Here is a 27,953-nt window from a genome sequence, read left to right as displayed (position 1 = left end):
ATTTTTCATGATAAAAATGAAAGTAGGTACTCTTATCATCATCTGAGGATAAAGAACATAAAATTTATCACAAAGCATAAAATTGACGAGAAAAACCGACAAATACGTAGATATTACTCTGACATCAATCTAGGAGTCGGCTCCGAAGACATCAATTATACTGCATCACTGGAAATTTCAATGAGCTGCATAATCAACAAACGACCAAGTATAATTGACATTCAAGAAGTCCGCCGGAAGTATATTTATGTTTTACGTACACTAAACGATATTCACAATAGTTTAATAAACTTCTATCAAGCACGAACATTGTTCAAAAGCCACCCGCATATAGCACCCATTAATTATCCCGTAAAGTCGCCTTCGTATATAAACAATTCCAGATCAATAAACCATTGTTGAGAAGGAACTTTTGCAAAAATTGAAAAAAAAATCCAAAAGCCCTCGACACTTTCTCTTAGTTTTCAAAAACGATAATCACATCCAAGCAAACACCGAAACAAAAATAAATAAGTAACACGATTACCTAATCACGTGCATGTATACTCGCTAGCGACTATCGAAACCAAATGAGTAATTTTTCTAACGAGTAAAATCGTAAATCTATTTTTGAGATTGTGATCGGTTCAGGGCGTTATTTGAGAAAATACGGCGAACTTGTTATAAAAACAAATGAAAAAGCGAGATGGGCAAACAGGGAGTTTAACGTATAGTGTAGTGGAATGCTGACTAGCCTAAGGCTCTTAATTATCCTACTCCCCTTACCAGGAGTGACCACCTATACAGTTCTTTAAACTGGTTCTTACTCGTAGAACAACTGCCCTTCGTCTCCGACAACAGAATCCCTCAAAACGTTACTATCGAATTACAACCTCTACTACGACACGACCATACTGATTGTGAGCCATTTGGAACATCCGCCGATTCACAACAATTCCCAACTGATGTATCTATGTTCCCGCGTTTTTTATCCCAATTAGAATTTCATCTCTCGAAGTTGAACAAATTCTCTCGAAGGATTTTTGGATCTTCTTCATGCTGAAAAGATAACTCGTATACCCTTAAACAATCCGCACACGTCGACGAGTTGTCTATGCGGATTTTTCAGGGCCATGGCGAATCTAAATTTCCTATTCCATTAACGGGACACTTTCCTATATAATTTTATTCGTCGTTCGTAAACAACTTTCCATAATTAGTTGAATTATTGAGGTCAATGTGCCGCAACTTCTGAAATAGCTTCTTTTCATTCAATGCTGGGAACTAATGTATAGACGTATATACGCACACAATCACTCATACCTTTACCATTATGCTTCCCAATCCGCTTTTAATTTATTATTTTCAATTTATAATGTAGAAAGTGTAATTATTCGCCGAGCTGTTATAGATTTTACAAATATACATTTTTTTTGTTTCGATTTACTTTCTTTTCATATTCTTACGGAGTTGTTTATCTTTAATTGTTTTTTAATAATTTGAATAGTTCAGTGGCCCATTCACTGAGTAGTATTTGCGAATAAAAAGTTGACTGAATTCTCGACTTCCGTTTTGATTCGAGTTCTTATAATATGCTACGTTTTAATTAATTAATTAAAGATTCCAGTATCCAACTGATCGTTTCCATCGAGGAAATTGCACCTCTTCCTCTTCGATAGACTCGCACACTTCGCAGCCAAATCAGAAATTGATAACAATCGCTGGCACAGAATGATAAATACTAGGAATCATGAACATTATCGATGGCCATAAAACTTCAATTTTACTTTTATTTACGGAAATTGTCATCGAATATTACAAGGAAATTGAACAATCACGACGTTATACGGCTTCCCAAAAATGATCATTAAATAAGTACCCAACTACCCATCCTGAGAGCACGAAACCGGTTGCCATCGAGTTTACTTCAACTTTGAAGCAATTTTTGAAAATTATTCAAAATTGTTTATAAATGATGTGCAATATTTATTGATATGGCTGAGAAAATGAAGGTGAAAAAGAAGTAGGTACCTACATTAATGATAATGATCAATCAATTTTTGAGATCTGAAACTTAAGTTTCACATGAACTACGAGAGAAAAAATTGGTACCCCAGACACTGGCAGCTCTCACCCCTCTCACCGCAGAGCAAAATCCAGGATTGTAAGATTAAACTTTAAATTAGTGTTTTTCGTCGTTCAAAATCAAAATTTGATATCAAAAGTTGTGAAGTTTTACCCTTTTACCACTTGAATAGCAACTGATGAAATGTAGCCATTTACGATCCACAGCTAAGTTTTCGAATAAGCTGCCACCAAATACAGCCAAGCGATTCAAAAATAGTGAAACAACGTCTTTGTAAACAGTTAGAAGAGTAAGTATTTCTGAAAAAGATCAACAGTTGAAGCGTAACCCAAGACTTATCACTGAATTTCAAGCCTCAAAAAACCTTAGAGGCTGGACCATTGCAGTTTTTTGGAAAATACTATGCTGTAAAATGATTTTGTCATCGAGTTTTTAATCGATAATGAATTTTTCGCGCCTTCGATTCGCTCCGAACAAACAACAATTAGCAAAATAGGAAGCTGAGATAGCCACACGAATGAAAATTCAACCACATGTTGAATGTTTCCAAAACGCTCTGGAAGACTGCTCATCTCACACAGTCACACGCAATAAGCATAATAACACTACAAGATACAATATACCTATATCAGCAAATACACATGAAACATACTTGGCATAAGCTACGGATTTTCCACAACAAATGAAGGACTGGAAGAAATTGTACAACACCAAGCAAATAATTATAACCAATTAAAACTTACAATCCACGGTTTAAAATGATCTCTTTATCAACGTCTTAATCCATGATAATGGAGTAATTATGTAAGTTTAGCACTTGAAAAATCACTACTATTTTCGCGAACACTGCACAGTGCACAACAATATACGACTTATCTCACTAATCACAATAGTTAAAACAATACACACAGACCGCACACCCACGATAAACGAAATTCGCACAAAATGATATTAAAATTGGGTAAAAATAAAGCTAAAATACAAACAATTCAACATGTGTTTAAATACCGGGAACGAATAAGTACGCATAAACAAGCATCTAACGTACGCCACATACTGGAAGGCACATAGTAGTAGATGACAAACGTAAACGAACTAAACGAACGCGGCGAGCATGGCAGTCAGGCACAGGTACTACTGAAACTACTACAGGCACTCAGGCATTCATTGTCGAACAGTTCGTATTTCATGGCGGTAGTAGTGGCGTGTTTTTCAACGGTGTATCTGATCAGGTGCACTGAATGAATAAATAGTAGGGTTATGCCATTCGATGTTTTACTCTTCAACGTTTTTTTTTTCATTCTTTAATATCATTATGATGATCCGGTGTCGAGCATGCTGAAAATTATGCGCTCGACATCCACTTCGCCGGTCTGCGATAAAAAATAAGACAAATTGCCAAAATTTCACTCATTGAATAACGTTTGAATGTCAGATAGATGCTTTGATACTTCTCATACCAAGTAACAAGGTTGATGGTTATTCTTTGATGTCGTATGCCTGCATACTCCACCTACACTTCCACTTCATGCAATACTCGTACTTGGAATCCAAACTCAATAGTAACGTCGTAGAAGTGTTTGATTGCTTCTGTTCAAATCGATTCAAAAAAATCAAAGCCAATAAGCCAAAATATTGGTAACACCAATGGGAAGGGCTAGTAACGGGACTAATTTCTAACCAATGCAAATAAACGTTACTTGCGTGAAAAGAATATATTTTTTCAAAATAAATCAAAAAAAAAGATCCAGAGGTGAAAGTAGTACCCCAGCTCCAAAAACGTTGATCGACGTATCTCTCACTTCTGAAATTTCGTAAGGGTACTTTTCTTTCTTCTCTCTGTCCACGGAGATCACTTCTTTCCAAGGCTATAACATGATACGTCATAAAGATGATGGTGAACCTTGACAGGAAAAAATCTGCTAAAATGCATTTTATCAAATTTTGATATCCTTGAATTTATAAAATTGAGTTGCCCTAGAAAATTTTTTGAAAAATTAAGCCCTTCACAGACTATTACTCGCCTTTAGGAGGTACGGTACGTATTTCACTTTCATCGAAGTTCAACACATTTTCAAACTGCAACTGAAGCTCGTCGTTTTCATTCAAACTGAGGAGAAAAATTTCACATATGAAATAATTTCAACTATAATGGCAATAATATTACGAAAGTAAAAACAAATTGTAAGAACAAAGATATCGAATTTTTACTAACTTATTTTTTTGATTTTATAAAAATTGGAAAACGATATTATGGATATTGCACTAGTTTCAACAATAATATGATAAAATAGCAAGATATAAAACGTAAAAATTATTTTAAAAATGATTAAAATGAAAAAGAAATGCCACATCATTGTTGAAGGGAAACATAATTCGCTGGAAACAAGCCATACTGTCCTTTGCAGTAGCCACGCCACCATCCTTCATCGATCTGTAATCATTAAACACATCGCATTAGTCATTATAAAACAGTGAAAATAAAAAAAAAAAGAGAGAAAAAAACACTCACCATATCAATATGAGTGATTGTATCATCAGGATCGAATGAAATTTCATCTTCAGCCGCTGAAAAATTCATGCAAACAGATGGTAAGTGATTTCTTAGATTTCGGCATCATTCAAATTTAAGCAACAAGAACGACTACTTACACGCCTGGTAATCATAAAGAGCTACAGCTTTAAAACCAGTATCGATGATATCAATTTCGGAAACCTGTCCGTCTTCTTTTTCATTAGTTTCATCTGGTTTAGACTCTTCGACATGGTTCTGAGTTTCATCGATGGTATTATTCAACTGGTTAGTTTGGACTTGTTTTTCAGGTATCTGAGGAGTTGGTTCTCCATCATCAAAGTCGCTGGAAGACTCATGTTTGTCATCGTCGACATCGTTACTCAATAATGGAGAATTCATCATGCTATTCATTAAATTTTTTTCTGTTTCGTTGAGTCGTTTAGATTCTACTTTCGGTTGGGTTGAAATTGTTTTAGGTGGTTCTTCGTGTTTGGAAGTAACGTCTTTTTTAAGGAAAATATTATCCTGAAAGTAATTTCGTACAGTTAGATATAAAATGCTTTAGAAAATGAAAACAATTTCGATTGAGAAATCGTATTACTAACTTTAATACTAGATTCATTTTTCACAGCAACATCGTCTTTTTTAGTCTGAGAATCGCTCAATTTTCGCTGTTCCTGAAATGAGAGAAATAAAGATCAATATTACCGTACGAATTAGCTGACAAAATAAAAACATAAGATCGCTTTACTTCTTTTTCTTTTTCGTTGAGCATTTTAAGTCTTGCTTCTTCTCTTTCTTTGGCTTCTTTTTTTTCCACTAAATCTCTCGAGCGCCGTCTTTCTTGCTCTTCTACTTTCTTCTTTTGAATTTCTGCTTCAGATTGCTTCGCTAAATTTTCAAATTTCTGCCGAAGGCTCGAAGGTTTTACACTGCCTACAAAAACAGCAAGGGTTATTTCAATATCATTTTATCTATGATACAAATTAAATCAGTTGAAATGCTACACGTACCAATCAATGGCTTTTCTTTTTCATATTTCGTGCCAACTTGTTCGGCCTGATCATTGAAATCATGAGCAGATTTATCAACTCTGTCGCTTTCAACACCAAACTGCCCTCCGAAGCCCTGCAACACGAAATAATGCACATAGGTATTATAAGTATTCGCGTTTTACGAATAGAGGCGAAGAAAACATAATAAAACACAAATGTTGAGAACATTACTTTTTTATGGTCAATTTGACTATGATGCTGAGAAATATTCTCAGCGTGATCGTAACCAACCGCTGATTTGTCCTGTCGATCTTTCTGAACACCAAATTTACCGCCGAAACCAACAGCGTAATCTATCCAACAAAAATTTGCCGATGTAATAAAATTCTGTAACTAATGTTCGTTAAATTTTCGAGTATTGGTACATACCTTTTTGTGACTCGTGTTTTTCAATCTTTTCTTTATGATCCCAACCAACGGCACATTTATCTTGTCTGTCTTTTTGAATACCGTATTTGCCACCAAAACCAGCAGCATAATCTTGTTGGGAAGGGTGTTTTTGAAGTTTTTCTACACTATCATAATTTGCAGCACACTGAAAACAGATCGCCTCTGTTTGAGTAATAGCATTCTAGCAAACAAACATAGTTCTCATTATTTGCATCTTACTTTATCAACTCTATCTGATTGCACTCCAAATTTACCACCGAAGCCAGTTCGATAGTCGACCTGAGAGGCGTGTTTTTCCACATTAGCGACGTAATCGTGCCCAACAGCACTACGATCCATTCTACAGTAAATATGTTCAATTGAATTGATTACAAGTTTATAAATTAAGTGAAAAGAATCAAAATAATAATGAATAGCAAATTTACCGATCTGACTGCACTCCAAATTTCCCACCATAACCGTAGGCGGCTTTAGGCCCATTTTCATTGTCTTTTTTTTTCTTCTGGGCGTCAGCTTGTGCTACTTCATCACGTAGCTTAATCATACTGCAAAATACATTTATAGAAATAAGAATAGAATAATGTAACAAATCATGAGTATAAAACAAAGAACGCACTCGATTGCATCTCCCATACGACCAGATCCTGGGATAGTTTTTGAACCCCAGCGTTGTTCTTCTTCGGTGACATCGTTGACAAAGTCCGGATCTGTTTCCCAGTCATCATCAGCGTTTGAAGAAATATCTAATTTGGCGCCTATGGTGGATTTCCACATCTGTAAAAGTTTAAACAGAAGAAAATTAAATATTCCTCTATCGCACAGCAATAATATTATGACATCATCATTGTTGGAAGAGTAGAAAGACCACAGGTGTTTACGATTATTATGGCTATACGATTACAATTTTCTCAAGGAAATAACACTTACGTTGAACAAGAATACAAAACACTAAAACGACAGTAACTCAGAGATTTAAATACTGAATGAACAAGGAAAAAAGAAAGATGAGCAAAGTTTTAGGTATCACATCATTCACTTTTCGAAGAAAAACTTTCGAACTTTCGAATGAAAAAATATTGAACTGATAACGAAAACAATACATGGGAGAGTCATCCGTGAGTCATTGGCCTATCCCGCCCCACCACACGCAAAAATGTTGCGAGCTTATATCTTTCATGGTGGACTGAAGGAGTGCTAAGATCGCGTTTGAACAACGCAAAAATTAAAACTCCAACCTTTTCTCTTTGTTAATTGTTTTTTGATTATTTTGAGCGATTGAGGATAAATTAATCAATTTTTTATCTCAATATATAGAAATAACTGACATTTTTCTTACAAAAAGGATGAAAACTGTAGTAAAAATAAAAAACAATTAGCTTTAGATTTGAATTATTTGGTCACTTTGTTGTCAAAAGAGTCGCACGAAACTTGCAATTGCAAACCCAAACGTCAAAACAACATTTCGAAAAATTTCTTTCCCGCCACTTGTAAAAAAATAAAATGGATAAGAAAGCAGCAAAATCAATCTTCAGCTGATGTTTTTCTATTAGAAAATGCTTTTTATCGAGACAAAACTATGGTTTTTGATCAGTGTAATAATTTATTTCATCAATGTAATGGTGTTGTTCTATAGTTTCATATGTGCAAACGTTTCAAAAGTGATTGATTTGTTGGAAGTGTGAAGTTGATTTTTAGAATCCCGACGGAAGAGTAATACCTCATCGACCCTGCTTTCAATTCCAAGTTATATCTGTATCTTAACTGCGTTTGTTCAACATCGATTTTTCTTAAGAATAATTCTCAATGGAGCGTCCGAAACGGCAAAAGACCGGATCTGCCGGCAAAATGATGGCATTTGAGAGATTGAAGCAGTTGAAAAGCGGCGGTGGCAAACATAAAGTCGACGTCGGCCCAATGGAAAATGTTTATGAAGAAGTAACCGAAGAAGAATATACTGAAAACGTCTTGAAACGGCAGCAAGATGATTGGATTGTTGATGATTGTAATGAAAATTATGTGTATAAATTGTACTTCCTTGGAGCTGTACTAATGGTTATTTTGCTGTTTCAGTTGGAACTGAAGGCTACGTTGAAGACGGCCGCGAAATCTTTGACGATGATCTAGACGAAGCAAGTATACAGAAAGATCGTAAAAGTAAAAAAAGAGATTATACTGGTGCTCATAAGAAAGTAGAACCTCCGAAAGGCAATATACAGAAAATGCTTGCCAACATGCCCGTCAAGAAAAAAAAAGTTGTGAGTTTTAATTCATTAATGTGTATTCGAAATTGTAGAGTATTTTCACTTCATGTTTCAACTTACAGACAACGGAAAACGATGATATTCTCAATGAACTAATGGGAAATTTGGACGAAGAATACGGTTCAAAAGGCCCAAGACCTCTTCCCGTTAGAACATATAGCTCTAGACCTCCGAAAACTCCGCTGAATGATGATTATAGACGTATGCAACCTTCTTCTGATGACAACTTTGTCAATACATTTGTGAAAGCCCAGTCAAATGATGACTTCGATTGTATCAATGCTAAAACTCCTTCGAAAAGAGATCTAAAGGATAATTCCGGTTCTTCCGCGTCATCGAAAATGGAAAATATTCCTAAAACAGTAGTCAGGAGCGTAACACCACCAGTGTTTGAAAAAAAAGTCGAATCGGAGGTAAATTTTGTTGTTTATTTACTCGAGATAAGGCACGGTTGTTTTACAAATTATTATATTTCAGATTATCGAATTTCCCGAGGATGATTTCGACCCTGTGAACCTTGAAATTCCATCAAACTCGTGTTCAAATTCTTCCAACTCAGAAATTGCTTTGAACGGTAGCTCCAGTCGTGTGAATGGAAGTGTTCCCAGAGTCAAATTCGAAACTCCAAATTCGCCGGTGGTTGAAAAAGATGGTATGAAAGGCTCCAGCTCAGAAGTGGTTGTCAAAAAAACACCTTCGAAATCTAGTTTACCAGATTCATTAGCCTCGTGGAGTCCCTGCGTCAGCGATAGTATTCCATCTGTTAATATTGATTGTTCCAAATTGCCATTATTCGAGAAAGAAGATGGTACCAAAGTAAGTCTTTAAATTTACGAATTGTTGCGTACAAGTACGTTTTTAACATATGGAATATTTTCAGGTATTCAGATTTTTCTATTGGGATGCTTATGAAGACTTATTTACCAAACCGGGAACAATTTATCTGTTTGGCAAAGTTTGTGTAGAAGGTTCGGAATATGCCAGCTGTTGCATCACCGTTAAAGATGTGGAAAGGAAGATATATTTATTGCCTCGAGAAAAAGTTAGCTTCATTTTTCGTACTGTTCATCTGACTTGATTTGTTATTTTCTTTTAATACTTTTTCATTTCAGAAAATGGATTTGAAAACGAAAGAAGAAACTGATGAGCTTGTTTGCATAAGGGATGTTTATGATGAATGGAATGATCGAATGACTGCGAAGTATCGAATCTCATCATTTAGAAGTAAAGAAGTCAGTAAAAACTACGCATTTAATTTTTCGGACGTCCCGGATACCAGCGATTATCTCGAAATAAGATATAAAGTAAAATTACTATTTTTTCTTTAATCTATTTGTGTATCAAAGCAACGGTCAATCATGTCATTAATTTTCCAGCCCGAGTTTAGTGCTGTACCATCGGACTGTGTTGGTGAAACATTCAGTCGTGTTTTTGGTACAAATACGTCATTTCTGGAAATATTTCTCATTGAAAGAAAAATCAAAGGACCTTGTTGGTTAGAAATTGTCGACCCTGTTCCGTCTAATCCACTAGCCAGTTGGTGTAAATTCGAAGTAAGCGAAAACTTTTTCATTTCAGTTCATGTGACATTGTTTCCAAACAATTTTTTCTCATTATAGGTTACATGTGATAATGTGAGCAATATTTCCGTCATCAAAGACGGTGGACCTCCACCTCCGTTGGTTGTCGTTGCGCTAAACATGCGGATAACTCCGATTCCGCCAAAATCTGTGGATAATCAGATCACCATGATAAGTTGTTTGGTGCAGACTAAATATCATACTGATAGAGAAGCTCCTAGTAAACCATTTGAACACCATTTTTGCGGTAATTAAATCTATTGGATTGAATATTTCAAATTCTGAAATTTCCCTTGTATTAAAACTATGTTGTTTCCGATAGCATTCACCAAACCAGAAAAAACTACTTGGCCTTACGACAATAAAGAATTTTTTGACAACTACAAAGCTACGAAATTGGATAAAGTCACTTCCGAGCGCGGCTTACTTGGATTATTTTTGGCCAAATTTCACAAGATAGATCCAGATTTAATAGTTGGACATGATATTTGCGGTTTCGATATAGGTACATTGGTCCATAGGCTAGTGCAAAATAAAGTGATGAATTGGTCTCGATTGGGAAGATTACGTCGATCAACTGCACCGAATTTGGGAAAAGTAAACACGATAATTGATTCATTGTGAGATTAAAAGTTGAGATATTCATTTCCAAGTTTTTTTAGGGTCGTAATTTCGCTGAAAAAAATATATTATGCGGCCGTTTACTGTGTGACGTGACGATTTCCGCCAAAGAACTTATTAGAGCTAGGAGTTATGACTTGGATACTTTATGTCAACAGGTAAAATAAAATACATACTACTTAAGTATTCAGCCATATAGGAATTTTTCAATAAGTATAATGTTGATTTCTTTTCGATTTTTAGGTGCTCAGTATTCCAGAAGGATCTAGGAAGGATCTCAACTCTGAAGAAATCAGATCGATGTACCAGTATGTGTCTCTTTTTTTATACAAATTGAGAAATTTCTTTGATACATATAATGGAATTTATTCTCATGCTTACAGAACATCATCCTCCCTTTTGAAATTGATTGAACTGACCATGTTGGACGCTTCTTATATTTTACGCATTATGTACAAATTGAACGTTATTCCGTTATCGCTGCAAATTACAAATATCGCTGGTAATTTAATTTTAAAATTGAAAAAAGACAGTATAGCTTGGTGGTGTATTAATTTTTGGAATCTCTTTTTCTTAGGTAATATACTATCTCGTACTCTGATGGGAGGACGAGCAGAACGAAACGAATACCTGTTGTTGCACGCTTTCAATGATCAAAATTATATCGTACCCGATAAATCGTATGCCAAAAAGAATGTAAAAGTATGTAGATTTTTTTGTATTCTAATCGCTCGTGAATTTTTGAAGTATGCGTCATTAAATCTAAAATTCTTATTCAGGGTGATCAAGCGAATTTACCGGATAATACTGCCGAACCAGTCGTTGGTAAAGGAAAGCGTAAGCCTCAATATGAAGGTGGTCTAGTACTTGAACCTAAGAAAGGATTCTACGATAAATATATTCTGTTGATGGATTTCAATTCCCTATATCCGAGCATTATTCAAGAATTTAACATATGTTTCACGACGGTCTGTGTTCGAGGAATGAATATAGACGAGGTAAATCATCCGCGCAATTTTCTAAAATTAAAACTGAAGAAAATTCAATAAGGTGTGTATTCGTAGGGAGATATTGAAGTATTGATGAATCATCTTCCTTCTGCCACCAAACCGGGAATTCTACCCACTGAAATTCGTAAACTAGTAGAATCTCGACGAGCTGTAAAAACTTTAATGGCGAGACCTGATATTTCAGCGGATCTTAAGCATCAAGTTGGTATTCATAATTAATTCAGGGCCCGTTTTCCTGTACATCTATTTACTAAAATAATTCTCTGTTACATGAAGTACGATATTCGGCAGCTGGCTTTGAAATTAACTGCCAATAGTATGTACGGTTGTTTGGGATTCCCGAATTCCAGATTTTATGCTAAGCCATTAGCTGCTATGGTTACTGGTATGATTTTTGAATTATATAAATTTAAAGATGTTAAAACGCTCTTTTGATTTTAATCTCTCTTCTTGTTTTGTAGCTAAAGGCAGAGATATTTTAGTAAATACGAAGGACTTGGTGCAGAAACTGAATTTTGATGTGATTTATGGAGATACGGATTCTTTGATGATAAATACGAATTCTACTAATTTCGACGAAGTTTTTCAAATTGGTTACAAAGTAAGTGTCGTCGTGTTTACATAAGGAAATGTTGCTTCAATTTTTTTTCATGGGCTTGTTCTGTCATTCAAAAAAAAAAAAAAAAATTCAACTAGAAAAGTTGAAAACGTTTCAAAAATAAGATTATAATGAAAAAAAAGTTGTAAAAATCTAGTGAACTGATTTTTTTTTACAGATCAAAGCAGAAGTAAACAAGCTGTACAGACAAATTGAACTTGATATCGATGGCGTTTTTAAATACATGTTGCTATTAAAAAAGAAGAAATACGCCGCAGTCACGATTAGCAAAATTAATGATAAATTAGTGAATAAACAAGAAATTAAAGGTTTAGACGTCGTAAGAAGAGATTGGTCTCCTTTATCAGCCAACGCTGGAAGGTACGATTTCATAAAATATTTCAATTCTCTTAAATTCTTTAATTCAATGAATAAGTAATTTAAATATGTTTCAGATACGTATTGAATCAATTACTCTGTGATCAAAATATTGAAGACAAATTGGCTAATATTCACTCGAAACTGCTCAATATTAAGAACGATCTCGAACAGAACGCGGTTCCAATCGGTGATCTCGCTATTACTAAACAGCTGACCAAAAATCCCGAAGATTATCCGGATAAGAAAAGTTTACCTCATGTACAAGTCGCTTTGCGAATGAATCAACATTTAACGAAAAAATTCAAACAAGGAGATACAATTTTCTACGTCGTATGCGAGGTGATCAGATTACGATCCTTCGTCAAATTTATTCAAAATTTCCAATCAATTAAAATGAAATTTTCATTCCTACAGGATGGCACCACTAACGCAGCTACTCAACGAGCGTACCACGTAGATGAGCTGAAAAGCAATTCGGATTTGAAAATCGACGTAAAATATTATCTTTCGCAGCAAGTTCATCCTGTTATTACTCGTTTATGCGAACCTATCGAAGGAATTGATGCTGCACAGATAGCCGAATCTTTAGGCCTCGACTCGTCATCTTATGTCAAAAGAATTGATACGATAATCGAAGAAAGCGAAGAAATGCTTGTCGATGAAAGTGATAAGTTCAAAAATTGCGAAAAGTAATCATTTTTGAAACACGTAAATTTTTGACGTGCTGAGGTAATTTGCGATGTGAAAATTGACGACGATTTTTCTTTTTAGGTTCGAATTCAACTGCCCGGGATGTAATGAACTTAATGTGATAGAATCTCCTGTCGAAAAAGGGGTAAAGTATTTTTTTTTTTTTTTTTTTAATCATTCAATTCTTATTTTTCATAATGAAATATGGATTTTAATGATTTTCTTTTTGTGTTTGTTCTTTGTTCGCAGAGTGATGGCAAATATAATAGTACTCTTGATCGGTGCCTTGGTTGTGATCGACAGCCAATAGTACAGGATGGTTTATTTTTGCTGAATAAATTACTTCTAACAGTACGATCTTTCATCCATAAATATTACCAAGTGAGTTTTTTTTTCACGTTTAGTGTCCGCATTGGTGAATTTTTCTCTAAAAAGTAAATTACAGGATTGGATGCGTTGCGAAGAACCTACGTGTGGTTATCGTACTAGAATGATCACTAATTTGACTAAACGGTTCGAACCTTTATGTCCTTCATGCGCTTCAAAAAATACTCTGCTGAGAGAAGTAAGTTTTGTTGTGTTGTTTTTAATCGTATGAACATTTTTTCATCCTTTATTCTCAATTTCTTTTTTTTTTCTCATTAACAGTATGATGAATCCCAATTATACAATCAACTGAGCTATTTCCAACATCTTTTTGATATCGAATACATTAGGAGTAAGTTGGAGAAAAAAGATGAGAGATGTACCGCGTCAAATGCTTTTTACCAGAACTGTATAAGACTTAAAAATCGAGTTGATGAGTTTTTACAGTATAATGCCTATAATATAATCGATCTTGGCGAAATTTGCAAACAGATGTTAATGAAGTAGTGATTTTTATTCTAAACCGAAGGTGATTTCAGTGTTTTATGTTTGTTTTAATATTATTTTTACGGAATATAGATTGTATATGTTTTCTTATTTTTTTCATTTCGATATTTATTTTTCAAAAATCGTAATAAAAGTATCGTTTATTTTTAAATTACAACTGGATACTTTCTTTTTTGTGGTTTTTCCTATTATTCATACTGATGTTTATCGAATGACGTAACATACGTGAAACTGAAGCATATACGGGCCTATGGTGGTTTTAACTCTTACATAAAATAGGTCAAGACCAAAAAAATCATTATTTAACGTGGAATACACTATTTATCGAAGATGACGATTATTGAATCTATTTGAGATCCGGTAGGTATAGGTACGTCACATGAACGTTCATTAGTCCCGATTCGAATTAAACATGTTAACAGGGTCCTCGTACTCGTACCGTTAAATGCGTTAGATTTAGCGGTATTGTATTTATTACATTTGATAGTACACTTTCACAGATGCTCCTACCTTCAACGCCGCGTAGACCCTAGTCTATTCATTCAGACATTGGAAAGTGATATTTGACACTGTATCTTTATAGCTTCATACAGTGTAAAATTTTTATCACGGATGTGATTTTTTTTTACGGTGATGAATTTTGTGTAAATTGTATTATGCGAATTGGTAAAAAATAATTACCTACTTTTTGGCAACTTGCAAGTTATTTGAAAAATGTAATTTGAAAAAAATGAGTAAAATCGAAAATTTAGTTATCACATTGTGTATTTTTTCGTTCGTCTCGGGTCACCAGTTATCTTGTAAGTAATTTTTTACTTTCGTATTTTAAAACTTCGAAAAGTGCTTTTAGAGCCATAATATGTATATCGCCAATTTTTTATTTTGAATAATTTTTACGGCTTTTCTTTAGATTTAATATTTTACGTGTAGAGTTAGGTAGGTACCTATAGGCATGAGTCTTGATTTAATTCAACCAATGAAATTATTTTATCGACACATTTTTAGTGGAAAATGTCAACTGGAAAAATTTCTCGCTCGAGGATTTGGTTTTCAGAGAGGAAAAAGTTATGCATTTACCGGTCCCGACTCCTCATGTATTAAATCGACCGCCTAATCGTATTACATCACCAAATAATAACAGTGGATCAAGTTCAGAAGTTTTAAAAGAAGTAGGTATACCTACAGCTATCTATACATATAATTTGATTATACGGATAAATAGTTACACTGCTTTGTTTGCTGCTTAAAATGAAAATGCCATTCCAACATCATCAAATAATATATTGCATAGGTTTCGGAAACGGATTTATATCTGTTGGGTGCCATCGAAAAACTCGTTTACAGATTGGATTTAATGGACCAACGATTAAGACGAGCCGAAGAGTTAATCCAACATGTCATGGAAGGAAGTAATATCAAAAGACAAGGTAAAATCAAGATAAAGTATTTCCACTCAGTCTATGAAAATTATAATATATTCAACTAAGCATAAAAATTTTAAATACGAGTAATAACGCCTAATACATGAAAATCACCGTCGTGTTGTCGAACCATTTTCATTACTTACCTACAGTATTTCATTAAGAATGTGTACTTAATACTTATGCAATTTATCATACTATTCGTTTGTAGAATTGCATACAGCATTACTTTAAGGCGTTGAAATTCTCCTTCATATTGTGTTATTTTGTATCTATTTCTGTGTAGATCCGTGTCCTGCTAATTTCACGAGAGTGGCTCGCAATTGTTACTACTTCAATGAACGGCAGTACAACTGGAAATCAGCTAGTTCAATGTGTAAAAGCTTAGGTGGAAATTTGGTTGAACTTGAAAGCAAAGAGGAATTTGTGGAAATGATCACCTATATTTTATCAGAACCAACAATCCGAGGTATTTAATTATGCATCAAACTATTTTATGAAACGAGTACTCACCTTCCTACATTTTAATTTTCGAGCTTTTCTAACAATTTGACATATCTAACGAATATTGCAGGTCATGATTATTGGACTGGCGGATTGAATCCAGGTTTATTGTGGATTTGGTCAAACAGTGCTAGACCAGTAGTACCGAAGAATTCGACATTACCGGAAGATAACATAGCTGGAACAGGAAGATGTTTAAAATTAGGGTATACAGGATCAAACAAGATATATTCTTACAGCGGAGCAGAATGTTCGATTCGTTTCAGATTCATCTGCGAACATGAGGAAAATTTGACTGATCGAGCTTTAAATAGGATTCATAAGTCATTGAAAATTGAATATTGATTTTAGATAAACCTGATAATTATATATTCGAGTAATTTATTTATTTTAATCAATACGTAAGCAACATTGCATTTTTATAGTTAAGACATATAAGTACGCCAACTATTTGTATGAATAAATAAACGTCATGTACAGCAAAGATACCTTGGTTGAGTTTTTACGAATTTATTATAATTAATTAATGGATTCATTTCAATAAAGTACTTCAACATTTGAAAGCTATTACTGATAGCGAGGTTAATAATCTCACATACCCTTCTTACATATGATAATTATGATCCTTCATTAGCTCATTATAGGCAATACTTGGTACCGCAAAGTGCAATAAATTGTATTTTTTTAACGGTAGGTACATCTAAGCTTAACAAACAAGGTCCAAAGGTCCTGTCTGATAACATGAAAAGAAGGCTTCAGAGATTGGAAAATGAAAATATGGAGAATAAATTAAAGAAAATTGTCAAATACATAAATAAAGAAAAAATTATAAATATCTACCTACCTACCTACCTACCTAAGAAAAATTATTCAATTTAGGTAGTAAAAAATTTAAAATTAATCATAAAAATACGTTTTCCAAGTTTTTTTTTTTTTTTTTTTAATTTTAAATAGGTAACCTTAACAAGTTGTAGTTGGCAACAAAACTGTCATTTGTTACTTGCGCGTATTTTTTTTTTAAATTTGAGACTTCTGAATTGATGAGGGGGTGGTGGGTTTCTCAAATGCTTGGTAGTTCCCACGAAGTAATGATTGCGAGATTCAATTTTTACGACTCAAAATTTAAGCAAAATAGTATAATAAGGTGATTTTCTGGAAAGTGGAAACCTTTTACAATGAAGAAAAAATTTCTGCTCGAGAGCGAAACAAAAGCGATAATTTTTCGGAAACGAAATGGTTCAAAAAATAAAAATTCATCTAATTTTGTATGTTTTATTTTAAATTTTCATCTTCAAGAGGCCTCAAGAGGAGGGCAAGCCGGAGCCCTATCGTCTCCGTGAGTTACGCCACAGACTTGGGATGTGAAATATTACGCTGAAAATTTTTTGGTAGCCCGTCTAGGAGGCAACAGCCCCGATAGCCCGCCGACGCGACGGGTGCGCTATAGTGTACGTAATGCTTGTTTGCAATGTTGCAAGGATGATTCTCTTTTCTTTCTTTCACTCCAACTTTAAGAAATTCTTGATTTCTTTCAATTTTTTTTTTTAAATGAAAAATACCTTCTGAAGATTTGGAGCTTTATTAATCAAGTTTTCTCTTTGAGATGATTTCCAATATGATTTTTCCTACTGCTTACTAACGTATGTAAGGTTTCTCCACTTTTGACACATTCAGCTTCAAAAACCCAGTGGATGATTCTCAACTTTGAAAAATTTCTCTCTCAAAAGAAAATTATTTCGTTTGATCTCATGAACCGTAATTTTTCCTCCGCACAATACCTACTTAACTTGACTCACCTCGTTGAAGTAGCAATGCCCAGGTACACGAAAATATCGCGAGAACCATCAAAAAAATGAAACGTAGTAGTACGTCTGTGTACGTAACGTATGCGATGGTGGACGCGCAACGCCGCGACGGTTATGGTACAACGATCACCCTCGTGTGATGTAGTAGGAGGATACGCTGAGAATTGCCCAGGAGGATCCAATCCAATGGTAAAACTGGAGGATTTGTTTGTTGCGTTTTCGTACACATGCACGTGATGTTCTGATCTGTTTGTTACGTTCGTCGATTCGTGTTTTTAATATACGTAGTTTATCGTAACTTGATAACTCTTTCTCTTGCTACCGAAATTTCTCCAGTTTTTTTTAAAAACTTTTTGTTCAAATTTCCATCGTTTTAGCAACTATACCTACCTAGGTATCTATTTTTGAGGTGAAATTGTGATAAGCTACTTCGTGTTTTTGTTGGTGAATTTTTAAAAAATAACAGCGACCGTTGTTTGTAGTTGTGTTTGTGTTGTGTGTTTTCTAATCACTGTTTAATATTTTTCCGAACTCGTTTAATTTATTGGATTGTTCGCTGAATATGTTGGATTGTTTCTATTTCGGGGTCAAGGAGCAAAACGGGTCTTGATCTTTCAATATTAGGAGTAAGTGACTCAAAATTTAATTTTTATGTACCTATTTGTATTACTTTCAGGAATTTGATATCTACTCATTTTATTGAGAAATGCGTAAATTTGGTATTTTTTTGTTTGTCTGTTATTGTGCTTGGGAGCTTATGGAAGAGGTTATGATAAAAAATGATGGTGATTTAAAAAATCAAAATTTTTCTAGGATCAAATCCTTTTGCATACTTGATATTTACATTTCCCCCCCCCCCACTCCCTCCGCCTCTTACATTTCATCATTCGCGTCTCAAAATATCATCACGAATTTTTACTTTTAATTTTTTTACTACAGTGTGTGTAAATTTCCAGGTATTTTTTTTTTTTGTTCCTCATTCGTTTATTTTTTACGTAATAACGATTTTCGAACAATTCGGAAACAATACACGACTTTATAAAACATCCTGCTCAGACGGCAGGTATATACAGAGGTATAAAAACCCATCATCAAAGTTCAGTACTCCTGCTAAAACGACTCATTAAGAGCTCATTTTGAAATGATTTAATGAAAACATGGCACTGGCACCGCAATATGGCGATAATGCACACACAATCTGGTATCATAAGTAATTATAAATGCGCGTTGCGATAGGGAATTTAATTGGAGAGAAGATTTAAAACTGGTTCATTTACCGGTGTTTGTTATTTCGTATTCTTTCGATACGCTTTTTTAAGCACTGTATCCTAAATAAAATAGTAGGTACCTATATACTTGTACCTTCGGCAGGAAATGAAGGGTTGTGACTCATGGCTAGAAAACTGAAATAAATTCTTTATTAATACAGGGAGTGTTGCGGCTGGGTGTGTATTTTCAGGTGTTTTTGGTTTCCTGTCGTTTAACCTCAAAGCTTTTCTATTCGTATCTATACGTATTATTGTTTTGTGTTATCGAGTACGAGTTGATGAAAAATTAATGAATAATTCGCGAATTATATTACCTACCTACTCTCGACTGAGAGCAGATTGTTTCGATAAAAATGGGTAGTCGATTGCCAATTTATTTACTTCCTGCGCGTTATGGTTGCTTGTGTCGAGTCTGCAGACTCTTGTTTTATAATAATGTCATATTAATATTTAAATTTTACCTCGGTAGAAATGCGATTAGCGTGACGATCGAAGGAAATTGCTCAAGTTGTACCTATTCTTGTAGTAGATATCTTATCTTTTCTTGTTGCAATGTCTTCGTATTATTATAGGTGTTGGCAATTAATAGGTATCTAACTATGATAAATTGTGTTACTTTACTACAGGATAGGTATAGCTGTAGGAATTTATATGAGGGCGCAAAGTGTTTTTTATTTATCTATTTTTTTTTCTTCATTTCGAAAATTCAGTAGAATTTATTTATGTATTATGTAGGTATCAAGTTTTAAAAGTAGAATTGCTGTGTTCAGCTTCGATTCTCGAAAATCATTTAGAATCCCTGAAAATTAGGAATAATTTTATTTGACATTCCACTGGGGTCAAATTCATTATCTTTTGTAAACTTGAGTTGGAGGAATTCTCAATTTATTTTTCACATAAGTAAATAATATCTAAATACGCCTGTGAACATTTATGAAGAAAAATAATCTACAGGGTGAAAGGTTAATGATCTCGATATTACCTGATAATATAATTATTTCGTGAAAGGTTCGATTTTTAGCTAGGCAGCTGGGCATCTTATCACTTGACTATAGAAAAAGAGGTTTTCACTTTTCAGTGAAATTTTTTCTTTTTTTGAAGTTTTTTTTTCTGTACCTAAGTACCTATATTTTGAGAATTGTTGGGAAAAAATTTCTAAATTTTCAAAGTAGGTAGATATTTACCGATTTATTTTCTAACCTGATATAACTGTCATTATCGGTGCTATTTTTTTTTCAACTACATATTACCAAATAGTCTTTTTTTATGCGATTTGGACGCCAAATTCTTATTTATCTACAGTACCAAATCATCATTCTTGACTGACTACCCCTTTTCATGTTCTCCTTATTGAAAAATGAATAATAAAATCTCTGATCCCTGATGTATGTCATCTATACATAGATACTTTTAAATCTAAAATCAATTCGATCAATGGTCGGCGAGGTATCAGCTGAAAACGTATCTTACCTTTGGGGTTTCTAGTTAAAAATTCAAGAAATTCAAAAATTTATGTAGGTAACGTCAAAAGTATGTACTTAAGCCATACAGTTAGCAGCTAAAAATTTGGCTTTGAGGAATCTGAAACACCCTTTCAATTTACCAAAATCTCAGGTTTCACTGGAAGTAGGTAGGTATGTACATATCTAAATAATTTTGTCAAGGTGTTGAATTTTTCAATTTTTATTTGGGGGGGGGGATTTTGAAAAAACCACCTTTGATATGCCACAATAAGAACTACCTGCTGCTTTTTGGTTTTTGATATTTTATTGAATGCCCTCTAAAATGTTCCGAAATTGAACTACCCGATCTTAAATGACCTATAAATGTTTTTTTCTCGAAAATTATTCATTTACTTATTCATTTAACGAGATTATTACTTTTTCGATAGATGCTATTAAATCATGTAAAATGTCTAATTTTCTCTCGAAACATTTCAATTATTTTCGGGAAAAATTTTCATCACTTAAATTTTTTTTGGTCGATTCAAGTTACCTGAACTTGACTTGAATTTTCAAAAAATTTTCTCCACAAGAATTTGTTGAAAAAATTGGCTCAAAAGCTTAAAAATGCTTTTTGAATGTTTTACCGATATTAAATTTTCATCTGAAATCAGAGAACAGTTATTCGTTTCGCCTCCTCCAAGGCTACGCCACTAAAGTAAAAATAATGTGAGGACATTTATGAAAACTCTTTAGAAAACGTATCTACATATTAATTTTTTTTTGAAATTTGCCATTTTAAGCACCAACATGAGGGAAGAGGGGAGGGGAGAGGAGAGAATGTGGAGTATTACTAAACGATCGTTTAAAAAAATGAAATAAAAGAACTCAGTCTCAAACCATATTTTGAAATTACTTTCTATTGATCTTTCCAGGGGCTTAGTTAATTTTTAAACCAATTTTTCATTCAGGAAAATATTATATAAACCTTTTTGCGATTGATGGTCAAAAAAAAGAAATCGAATGAGAAGTTGAAGAGATCTTAGTCAGCTTCTTTGAGCAGAACGCGGATGACCAAATATTTATACTGCAGCGAGGTTAGGAGAATGAGCATGAAGAAATTCAAAATTTCAGAAACTGAAACTGAAACAATGAGGTTAGTACAAAAATCTAGGTTTTGATGATTAAATTTGAGATGAACAGCAAAACGATCGAGGATCAAAATCAAAATCAGTGGTACCATAAATCTCAACTTCTGCATTCATGCAATAATTTTTGAAATTTTTGCATATAATGTTCCCTGTTGGGGGTGGGGGATTTCCGTGAACTTTTCAAAAATTCTATATTTCTGCTTCAAATTACTTTCAGAGTATGATTTTAGAAACCAAAGGAAAACTGATTATGACTTGGAATTTTGCAGTAAAAGTGGCTTTATCATTGAATTGGGTCTACTTATACAATATTTTCCAGGGCGTTCTCGTGAGAAGCATTTTGCTTGCATGCCCTCGGTTCATATTTCTGGCACTGAAATTCTGAATGGAAAATACGGATCTGTTCTGTGCGTCAATTGGGTCGAATTTTTTTAAACATTGTTTTGTTGCGATATGAAACCAACAGTCAGGTTCTTGAAAAATTCAAAATTTTTTTAACAGCATCTTCCCTAATTTTCATTGGTATTAATTCCTGTTTCCCATGGATTCTTGTATGTAGATGGTACCTACTACCTACCTACTTATGTTTCTAAAATGAATGAGTAGTTGAGTACCCATATCTCTAATCGTGTTTAATTAGAATAAATAGTTTTATGTATGTAGCTTAGATATATGGATTGCAATCTGTTCAACGAGTAGGTACATGTAGTATAATTTCATGAACACATATTATCACGTTTCATTTCCTGAATCAGATCTTTTTATGGTTCGCATTGCGCACCTTTTGAGTGCCTTCTATGGGTTCGCATCTTTCAACCTATCGTTGGATCTATGGATGGATCGCATTAGAAATCTAAATCCGCGCTTATTTCAGTTCAAGTTCGTGTAAATTGGAAAATAATTATATAAAACAAAACTAAGTATAACCTATGGTTATTAAATTAACATCGGAAAGAAGAAAATACAGTACCTTAAGAAGAAGAAAAAAAAACTCCGCGAAGTCGAAGATAAACAACTGGTTCCGTAGACTAGTTTATAATCACTTACCGAAAGTATATAATTGAAATGAACTAAATTACTAAATTAATCAAAGCGGCAAATTGGAACGAAATGGGAAATACTTGGTCGTGCTTTACTTGCGAATGGCGCTGATCATCCGAGCCTTACATTCGAGTAACTCCATCGTCCCATCCACTCGTCCTCGTACCATCGCATCGCATCTTCGCCGTCTTCGTCGATTATCCAGATTACCAGTAAAATGCATTTTCATCTTTCGAATTATTGGACTGAATTATACGTAGGTACTCCAAGTCTCTCTGCTTTCTTACGATTGTCGCATGGCCTTGGTGAGATGATTTTCCATGTTTTACGTTTCCGTTCGTCTTCTTTTTTTTCCCTTCTTATATACTCAAACTTTGTAATCGTTTTAATTCTTTACTTTCTCGTTGTTCGAAATTATGAATAAATTCTGGCATACTTTCGCGGATGTCGTCTTCATCACAACAAAGCTACACAACCATTTGACTTGTGGATCAATGTCGCGGTTACTTTTTCTTTCATCTTTCATGTAAATGGTATGACCGTCGTACAATAAAAATTTCAAATCGTCGAGTATCAAAATAATATGCCTACCTAAGTGTACCTACCTTAACCTTATAAGTCTACCATCTGTGTTATATTTTTATGTAGGTACAAGTATACAATTGGAACGTGTAAAAAGCATTATTCATTCCTCAACTTGTTTTATTATGATTATGAGTTTTATTTTTATGATGATTAAAATTGGTAAAAAAAAAATTACCTACCTATTTTACAAATCGCTTATCATCGCTAATTCTTGAAAATGATGCCTTTTGTCGATGAGCAATCATTAAATAAAATCGAAGCAATAAATTTATACCGGACCGGGGCAATGTTTTTTTTTTTTTTGTTTTCTGGAGATGAAACAGTTATAGTAGGTAGGTATACACATACACCTACGTTTACACGAGTAAATCGTCGAAAACAATTTTCCCAAATGAACTTGTGACTTTAGTGAAATAATTTGACGTATGATTCGATTCCAAAGACATCTGTCTTTGCTTTGAAGGCGGTGAACGTGCTGTATAAAATTTTTCATTAAAAACTTGACGTATTTATTGAAAAAAAAAGAAGACGAACTCGTACCAATTCGTCACACGAAGACAGGTGACACTTACGACTCGGTATCTTAATCTACGGACGCGTTGCTGTTAGTTAGGAGGTACTTGCATCTTCTCTTATAACATCTTGCAAGCGACTTCTTATAGTAATTGTACTCAAGCGGTACAATTACAAGATGTTAATCATTTGTTATACCCACAAAAGATACAGTTAATCAAGTGCAAAAACAATTTTTTGTTAGACGAATCCGTTACTACGTTTTCCTGTTGGCTTCTATTCGTTGCGCATAGGATAGGTTTTCCATGCAGATTTTCATCGCTACGACGAGCAAATTGCTCTCCTTGGTGACGATATCCCGAAATATGTTTTGTCTTTGCAAGGTTATACGTATACTTACTCGTAAAGCCGTTATGTGTTTTTCATACATAAAGCGTGATTTCCTCCAGAGGTCGTCTTTCGTTTCCTTTTCCTATTTTTTTCTTGCTGGATTTATTTCGAATGAGGAAAAAACAACATGTCTTGACTTCCAAGTACCTCAACCTATCTACTTGCTGTTTTGCTTCCACTTATTATCAGAATCATTCGATTGAAGATGAGCCTTCTTTATTCGGGTATTTTGTCAGCACGGATCGTTCAACCGCATTCAACCAATCAGTTTTTAGTTTTTCCTTCAAAGCGCGAAATAAAAGGTAGTGCAGGTAGAATTGTTGTCAAAGTCTAAAAGTAAAGTAAATTCACCAAATTAATGAGTAAGATAAGTACATACCTATAAATTTTAGATTCCAAAAAAATTTGTTGGTTTTCTATCATAATTTTCACATAAAAATCGCCAATAATATGACCAAAAGTTTTGAAATTTCTGTCACTTTGGACCTTGGAGCGTTGCAGGCAAATCTTTTTGCCAAGATAAATAGATTTCAAGCATTCTATTCTTAGAGTGCTTGAATATTTTTGTAAAGCTTTGCAACATGAGCATTAGTATTTTTATGAATAACTAATTAATAATTGAACACGTAAATACAATTTAAACTAAGTACATATAAAACATGATTAAATTCCAAAAAAGTTGGCGAAATTTAGTGAAAATTGTATAAAACATCATAAAAACTTAATTAAAATGACATGAAAAATTTTCAAAATTATTTAAACCATTTTAAAGTACCAAAAGTTGATGAAATTTCCGTAAAATTTGGCAAAATTTTACAAAAATTGCATGAAACATGGTTAAAAACTTGGTTAATTTTAGAAAAACACAAAAATATCATTAAAATCGTTAAAAAATTTTCAACATTTAGAAAAATTGAACGGAAATTGCATAAGAAGTACCTATATACTTTAAATTGGTTAAAACGCCTGTAAAAATGTTTTTAAAAATTGAAAAACTTAATTTCAAAAAGCAAAATTTGGTGAAATTTAATGAAACCCGCTCAATAAGTACATAACAAGATTTTTTATGAAAAATTTTCAGATTTTTGGGGGTGGGGGGCGAGTTGTTCAAAATTTTGCCAAGTCATCGCAAAAATATTCAACATTGAGGTAATGTGTCTCTCATTTGGATCGGACCATGGCGAGAAAAAAAATCAACAGAAAAGGGATGTTCTTAGTACATACAAAAAATGCTGTCAAAACAATGTTTTTTTTTTTATCTTTCAGGTTATAGTTTAACCTTTTGGAAGATCATGAAAATTGATCGAATGTTTGATAAATACATAATATACATATATGTATTGAGAAATATTTGCAAAAACTGAAATGTTTTCCAACTCATAAAGTCATAGGTACACAGTTACAAACTTGGCTAGAAATGAAAGATGTATCATTTCCAAGCTAGGAATCATTTTCAAAATTTCAAAATCAATTTCAGTGGTCAAAAAAGCTTTAAAAAATTCCAAAGAATCAATAAATAAAATGTAGCTTATAAAAATTTGACATTTTTTTGAATTTTCGAAGTTGGACAACAATGGTCAAAAAACTGATACCATTTCATTCTTATGATTTTCGGAAATTAAATCGATCAAAAATGGCCACAATCCGAGTGAATATGCGCTGACTACTGCAGAGAGTTTAATTTTATCCCATTTTATGGTAATTTTTCCAAAACTCGAAAATTTGATGAGGGCTTCAGAATTACTCTTAACTACCACTAATCATTTTGAAAGGTCGAAAATAAGTGAGAAAACATATTTTTGCAGGTTTTGAGCTCAATTTCATCAAATTTTGATTTTTCTGAAGATGAGTAAATAAGCCAAATTTAACTTTCAAAAATTTGCCAAAAATCGAAAGATAAATAAATCCAGCTTTTGAAATTTGAGAGGTCAAAATAAGTTGGTGTGTTTGGGTAGTTTTCTGCAAGTTGAGATATCTCCCTTATTAAAGATAACTATATTTTTAAGAATATGAAAACCTCACAATTTCTTCAAAAATGTGCTCTCTTTGAGGGCTCATATGTCTTTTCCAGAGACATCTATGCAATTTTTGAATTATTTTGGCAAATTTAAATCCCGGTAGGACCTTTAACTTTTCCAATTGGAGAGTCAATTTTTTTAAAAAATCACTCGTGAGATTCTCATAAGAATGAGGGAAATCGTTAACCGAATGATCCAATAAATCCAAGAAAATGCTGTAGGGGTGGGGGGGATCAAAAATGTTTGTGTTACTTTCAAATCGTAGGCAATGTTCAGGGCCTCTTTCAGTATGATTATATTTCAATGAATTTTGAAAACGTAATCCTTTATTCTTTTCGTTTCTCGAGGTCCTCAAAAAATCGAGTCAAGACGAATTGTCACCCTTGCCCTCCTTCACGTCGTCGACACGATGATCACTATCATTTTTTCTTCGTAAAATTTGATTTGAAAATTGATCATAAAAATCGTCATCTTTTTTTTTTAATTCTCTCCCTCCCACCACAGACAACAGATTTAATACTCGTGATTTTACGCTCGAATGGAAAAGTTGGTAAAACCACATTTTGAAATCTCGTTGAAGACGGCGCGGCCGCCAGACGAACCGACTAGCCAAGAATTTATTTATCTTCATTCTTCAAACATTCGTAGTGAGATCGAAAGCAACGACATACGTATCATATCATCGTTTCGTCGCGAATTCACATCTTCATTGCGCGATTGCATACTCGTGATTTTTCAAATAATTAAAGAGTTGTTCGTCTGCGACAAGCGACGATTCCGACTTGGAGATGCATTTGGTGTAATCCCACGAGTCAAAACGCAATGTACTCGTACGAGTACGTAGGCAGACTCGATAAAATCGCTCGTATTTTTGCGCCACACACATGACATGAGACAGCGAAGATCGATTCTTATTTAATTTATTGGGTTACAATGACCATGTATGCAAAATACATTACATCATTATACCGCACATACGTTTACGTATACAAATGTATGGAGGACAACAAAGATATCGCTGCAAATAGGTACTACCTATACACACATGTGAGAGAGAAGCCACCAGGTTTATTATCAATTTATATTTGACCAAATGGCTATGTCCGGATTGTAATGGCTTTCCTTTACGTGGTATTGTTGCTGGTAATGATGAAAAAAAAAAGTATTGAATCGATTCAGTTGGGAAATCTGGTTACCTATATGTATAGGTACCTAAGTGTAATTATCTTCTGGTCGCGTTTTGATGTATCAATATTTGGAGTGATTTATATAACGCTGATGGATCTATTTCTTTGTATGTGCTTGACTCGAATATACCTTCTATGATTCACGACAAAGGAAAGGCTTAACGAACGTTTATAAAAATGAAATATGAAATCCAAATTGCCAAAGGGTTCGCGTACATTCTTATATTATACTTAGTGATCTCTTTATGCAATTTTTATCCGGTATCGCTTCGCTTTTGTGTTTCAAGTCGAGGTGAAATTTCTTAAATCAACATTTCGATGTGCGAAGTTCAATGTTGCGAGACGTCGTCGTCGTTGACGATGTCTCATCGCGTCAGCATCTCTCTTACGTCTTACAGACATCGAGAGTACTCGTACAAGATTTTTACTCGGCCCAAGAATGTCATTAAACTTGCTAATGTTTGAACAACACACCAGCCTGATGAGGAAAGAGTTTTTCCAGTGACCTTAATTTAAAAGATGAGATAGGTATTGTTACCCAAATGAGTGTTTTTTTTCTTCTTAGGAACTCGAGATGACGCAACGTTCC

General features: G+C 33.9%; 5 protein-coding genes across 7 annotated transcripts in view; 3 read left to right on the top strand and 2 right to left on the bottom strand.

Moving 5' to 3' along the window:
- Positions 1 to 3,218, bottom strand: part of kst (spectrin beta chain, non-erythrocytic 5 kst) — a 58,335-nt gene extending 55,117 nt beyond the window's left edge. Inside the window, exon 1 of one of the 2 annotated variants that reach the window (XM_065345953.1) lies at positions 2,718 to 3,218. In XM_065345953.1, the coding sequence (XP_065202025.1) occupies positions 2,718 to 2,724 (7 nt within the window). In that variant the 5' untranslated portion in view covers positions 2,725 to 3,218. The remainder of the gene's footprint in view (positions 1 to 2,717) is intronic. The other variant, XM_065345955.1, reaches the window with a different exon arrangement.
- A 1,029-nt stretch (positions 3,219 to 4,247) lies between these two features.
- Positions 4,248 to 7,128, bottom strand: Cortactin (cortactin). The gene is made up of 12 exons (XM_065345950.1): positions 6,953 to 7,128; positions 6,642 to 6,799; positions 6,451 to 6,570; positions 6,245 to 6,365; positions 6,005 to 6,170; positions 5,807 to 5,928; positions 5,594 to 5,708; positions 5,332 to 5,516; positions 5,186 to 5,257; positions 4,718 to 5,105; positions 4,578 to 4,633; positions 4,248 to 4,499 (listed from the first exon to the last, which is right to left on the bottom strand). Exons 2-12 carry the CDS (start codon positions 6,797 to 6,799, stop codon positions 4,419 to 4,421), a joined length of 1,584 nt encoding a protein of 527 aa, XP_065202022.1. The 5' UTR covers positions 6,953 to 7,128; the 3' UTR covers positions 4,248 to 4,418.
- Positions 7,129 to 7,512: 384 nt separating this feature from the next.
- Positions 7,513 to 14,190, top strand: DNApol-alpha180 (DNA polymerase alpha catalytic subunit). Its single transcript, XM_065345949.1, has 24 exons — positions 7,513 to 8,027; positions 8,096 to 8,280; positions 8,349 to 8,699; positions 8,764 to 9,102; positions 9,167 to 9,328; positions 9,399 to 9,590; positions 9,663 to 9,839; positions 9,906 to 10,113; positions 10,189 to 10,463; positions 10,529 to 10,645; positions 10,731 to 10,795; positions 10,871 to 10,989; positions 11,065 to 11,189; positions 11,267 to 11,485; positions 11,552 to 11,698; positions 11,774 to 11,882; positions 11,959 to 12,098; positions 12,274 to 12,476; positions 12,551 to 12,815; positions 12,891 to 13,165; positions 13,248 to 13,311; positions 13,416 to 13,547; positions 13,612 to 13,731; positions 13,815 to 14,190. The coding sequence occupies exons 1-24, from the start codon at positions 7,829 to 7,831 to the stop codon at positions 14,037 to 14,039; spliced, it is 4,413 nt and encodes a 1,470-aa protein (XP_065202021.1). The 5' UTR covers positions 7,513 to 7,828; the 3' UTR covers positions 14,040 to 14,190.
- Positions 14,191 to 14,403: 213 nt separating this feature from the next.
- LOC135832593 (C-type lectin domain family 2 member L-like) lies at positions 14,404 to 16,448 on the top strand. The gene is made up of 5 exons (XM_065345948.1): positions 14,404 to 14,839; positions 15,045 to 15,208; positions 15,331 to 15,466; positions 15,747 to 15,929; positions 16,035 to 16,448. Exons 1-5 carry the CDS (start codon positions 14,770 to 14,772, stop codon positions 16,307 to 16,309), a joined length of 828 nt encoding a protein of 275 aa, XP_065202020.1. The 5' UTR covers positions 14,404 to 14,769; the 3' UTR covers positions 16,310 to 16,448.
- Positions 16,449 to 17,932: 1,484 nt separating this feature from the next.
- The window catches only part of Cad96Cb (protocadherin Fat 4-like Cad96Ca), a 40,673-nt gene continuing 30,652 nt past the window's right edge, over positions 17,933 to 27,953 (top strand). Inside the window, exon 1 of one of the 2 annotated variants that reach the window (XM_065345945.1) lies at positions 17,933 to 18,395. The gene's annotated coding sequence lies outside the window, so the exon portion shown is untranslated. The remainder of the gene's footprint in view (positions 18,396 to 27,953) is intronic. The other variant, XM_065345943.1, reaches the window with a different exon arrangement.

The sequence above is a fragment of the Planococcus citri genome, chromosome 1 (genome assembly GCF_950023065.1).
Source record: "Planococcus citri chromosome 1, ihPlaCitr1.1, whole genome shotgun sequence".
NCBI classification, from domain to species: Eukaryota; Metazoa; Arthropoda; class Insecta; order Hemiptera; family Pseudococcidae; genus Planococcus; species Planococcus citri.
The sequence above is the reverse complement of the archived record's forward strand: the minus strand, read 5'-3'. Positions and strand labels throughout refer to the sequence as shown.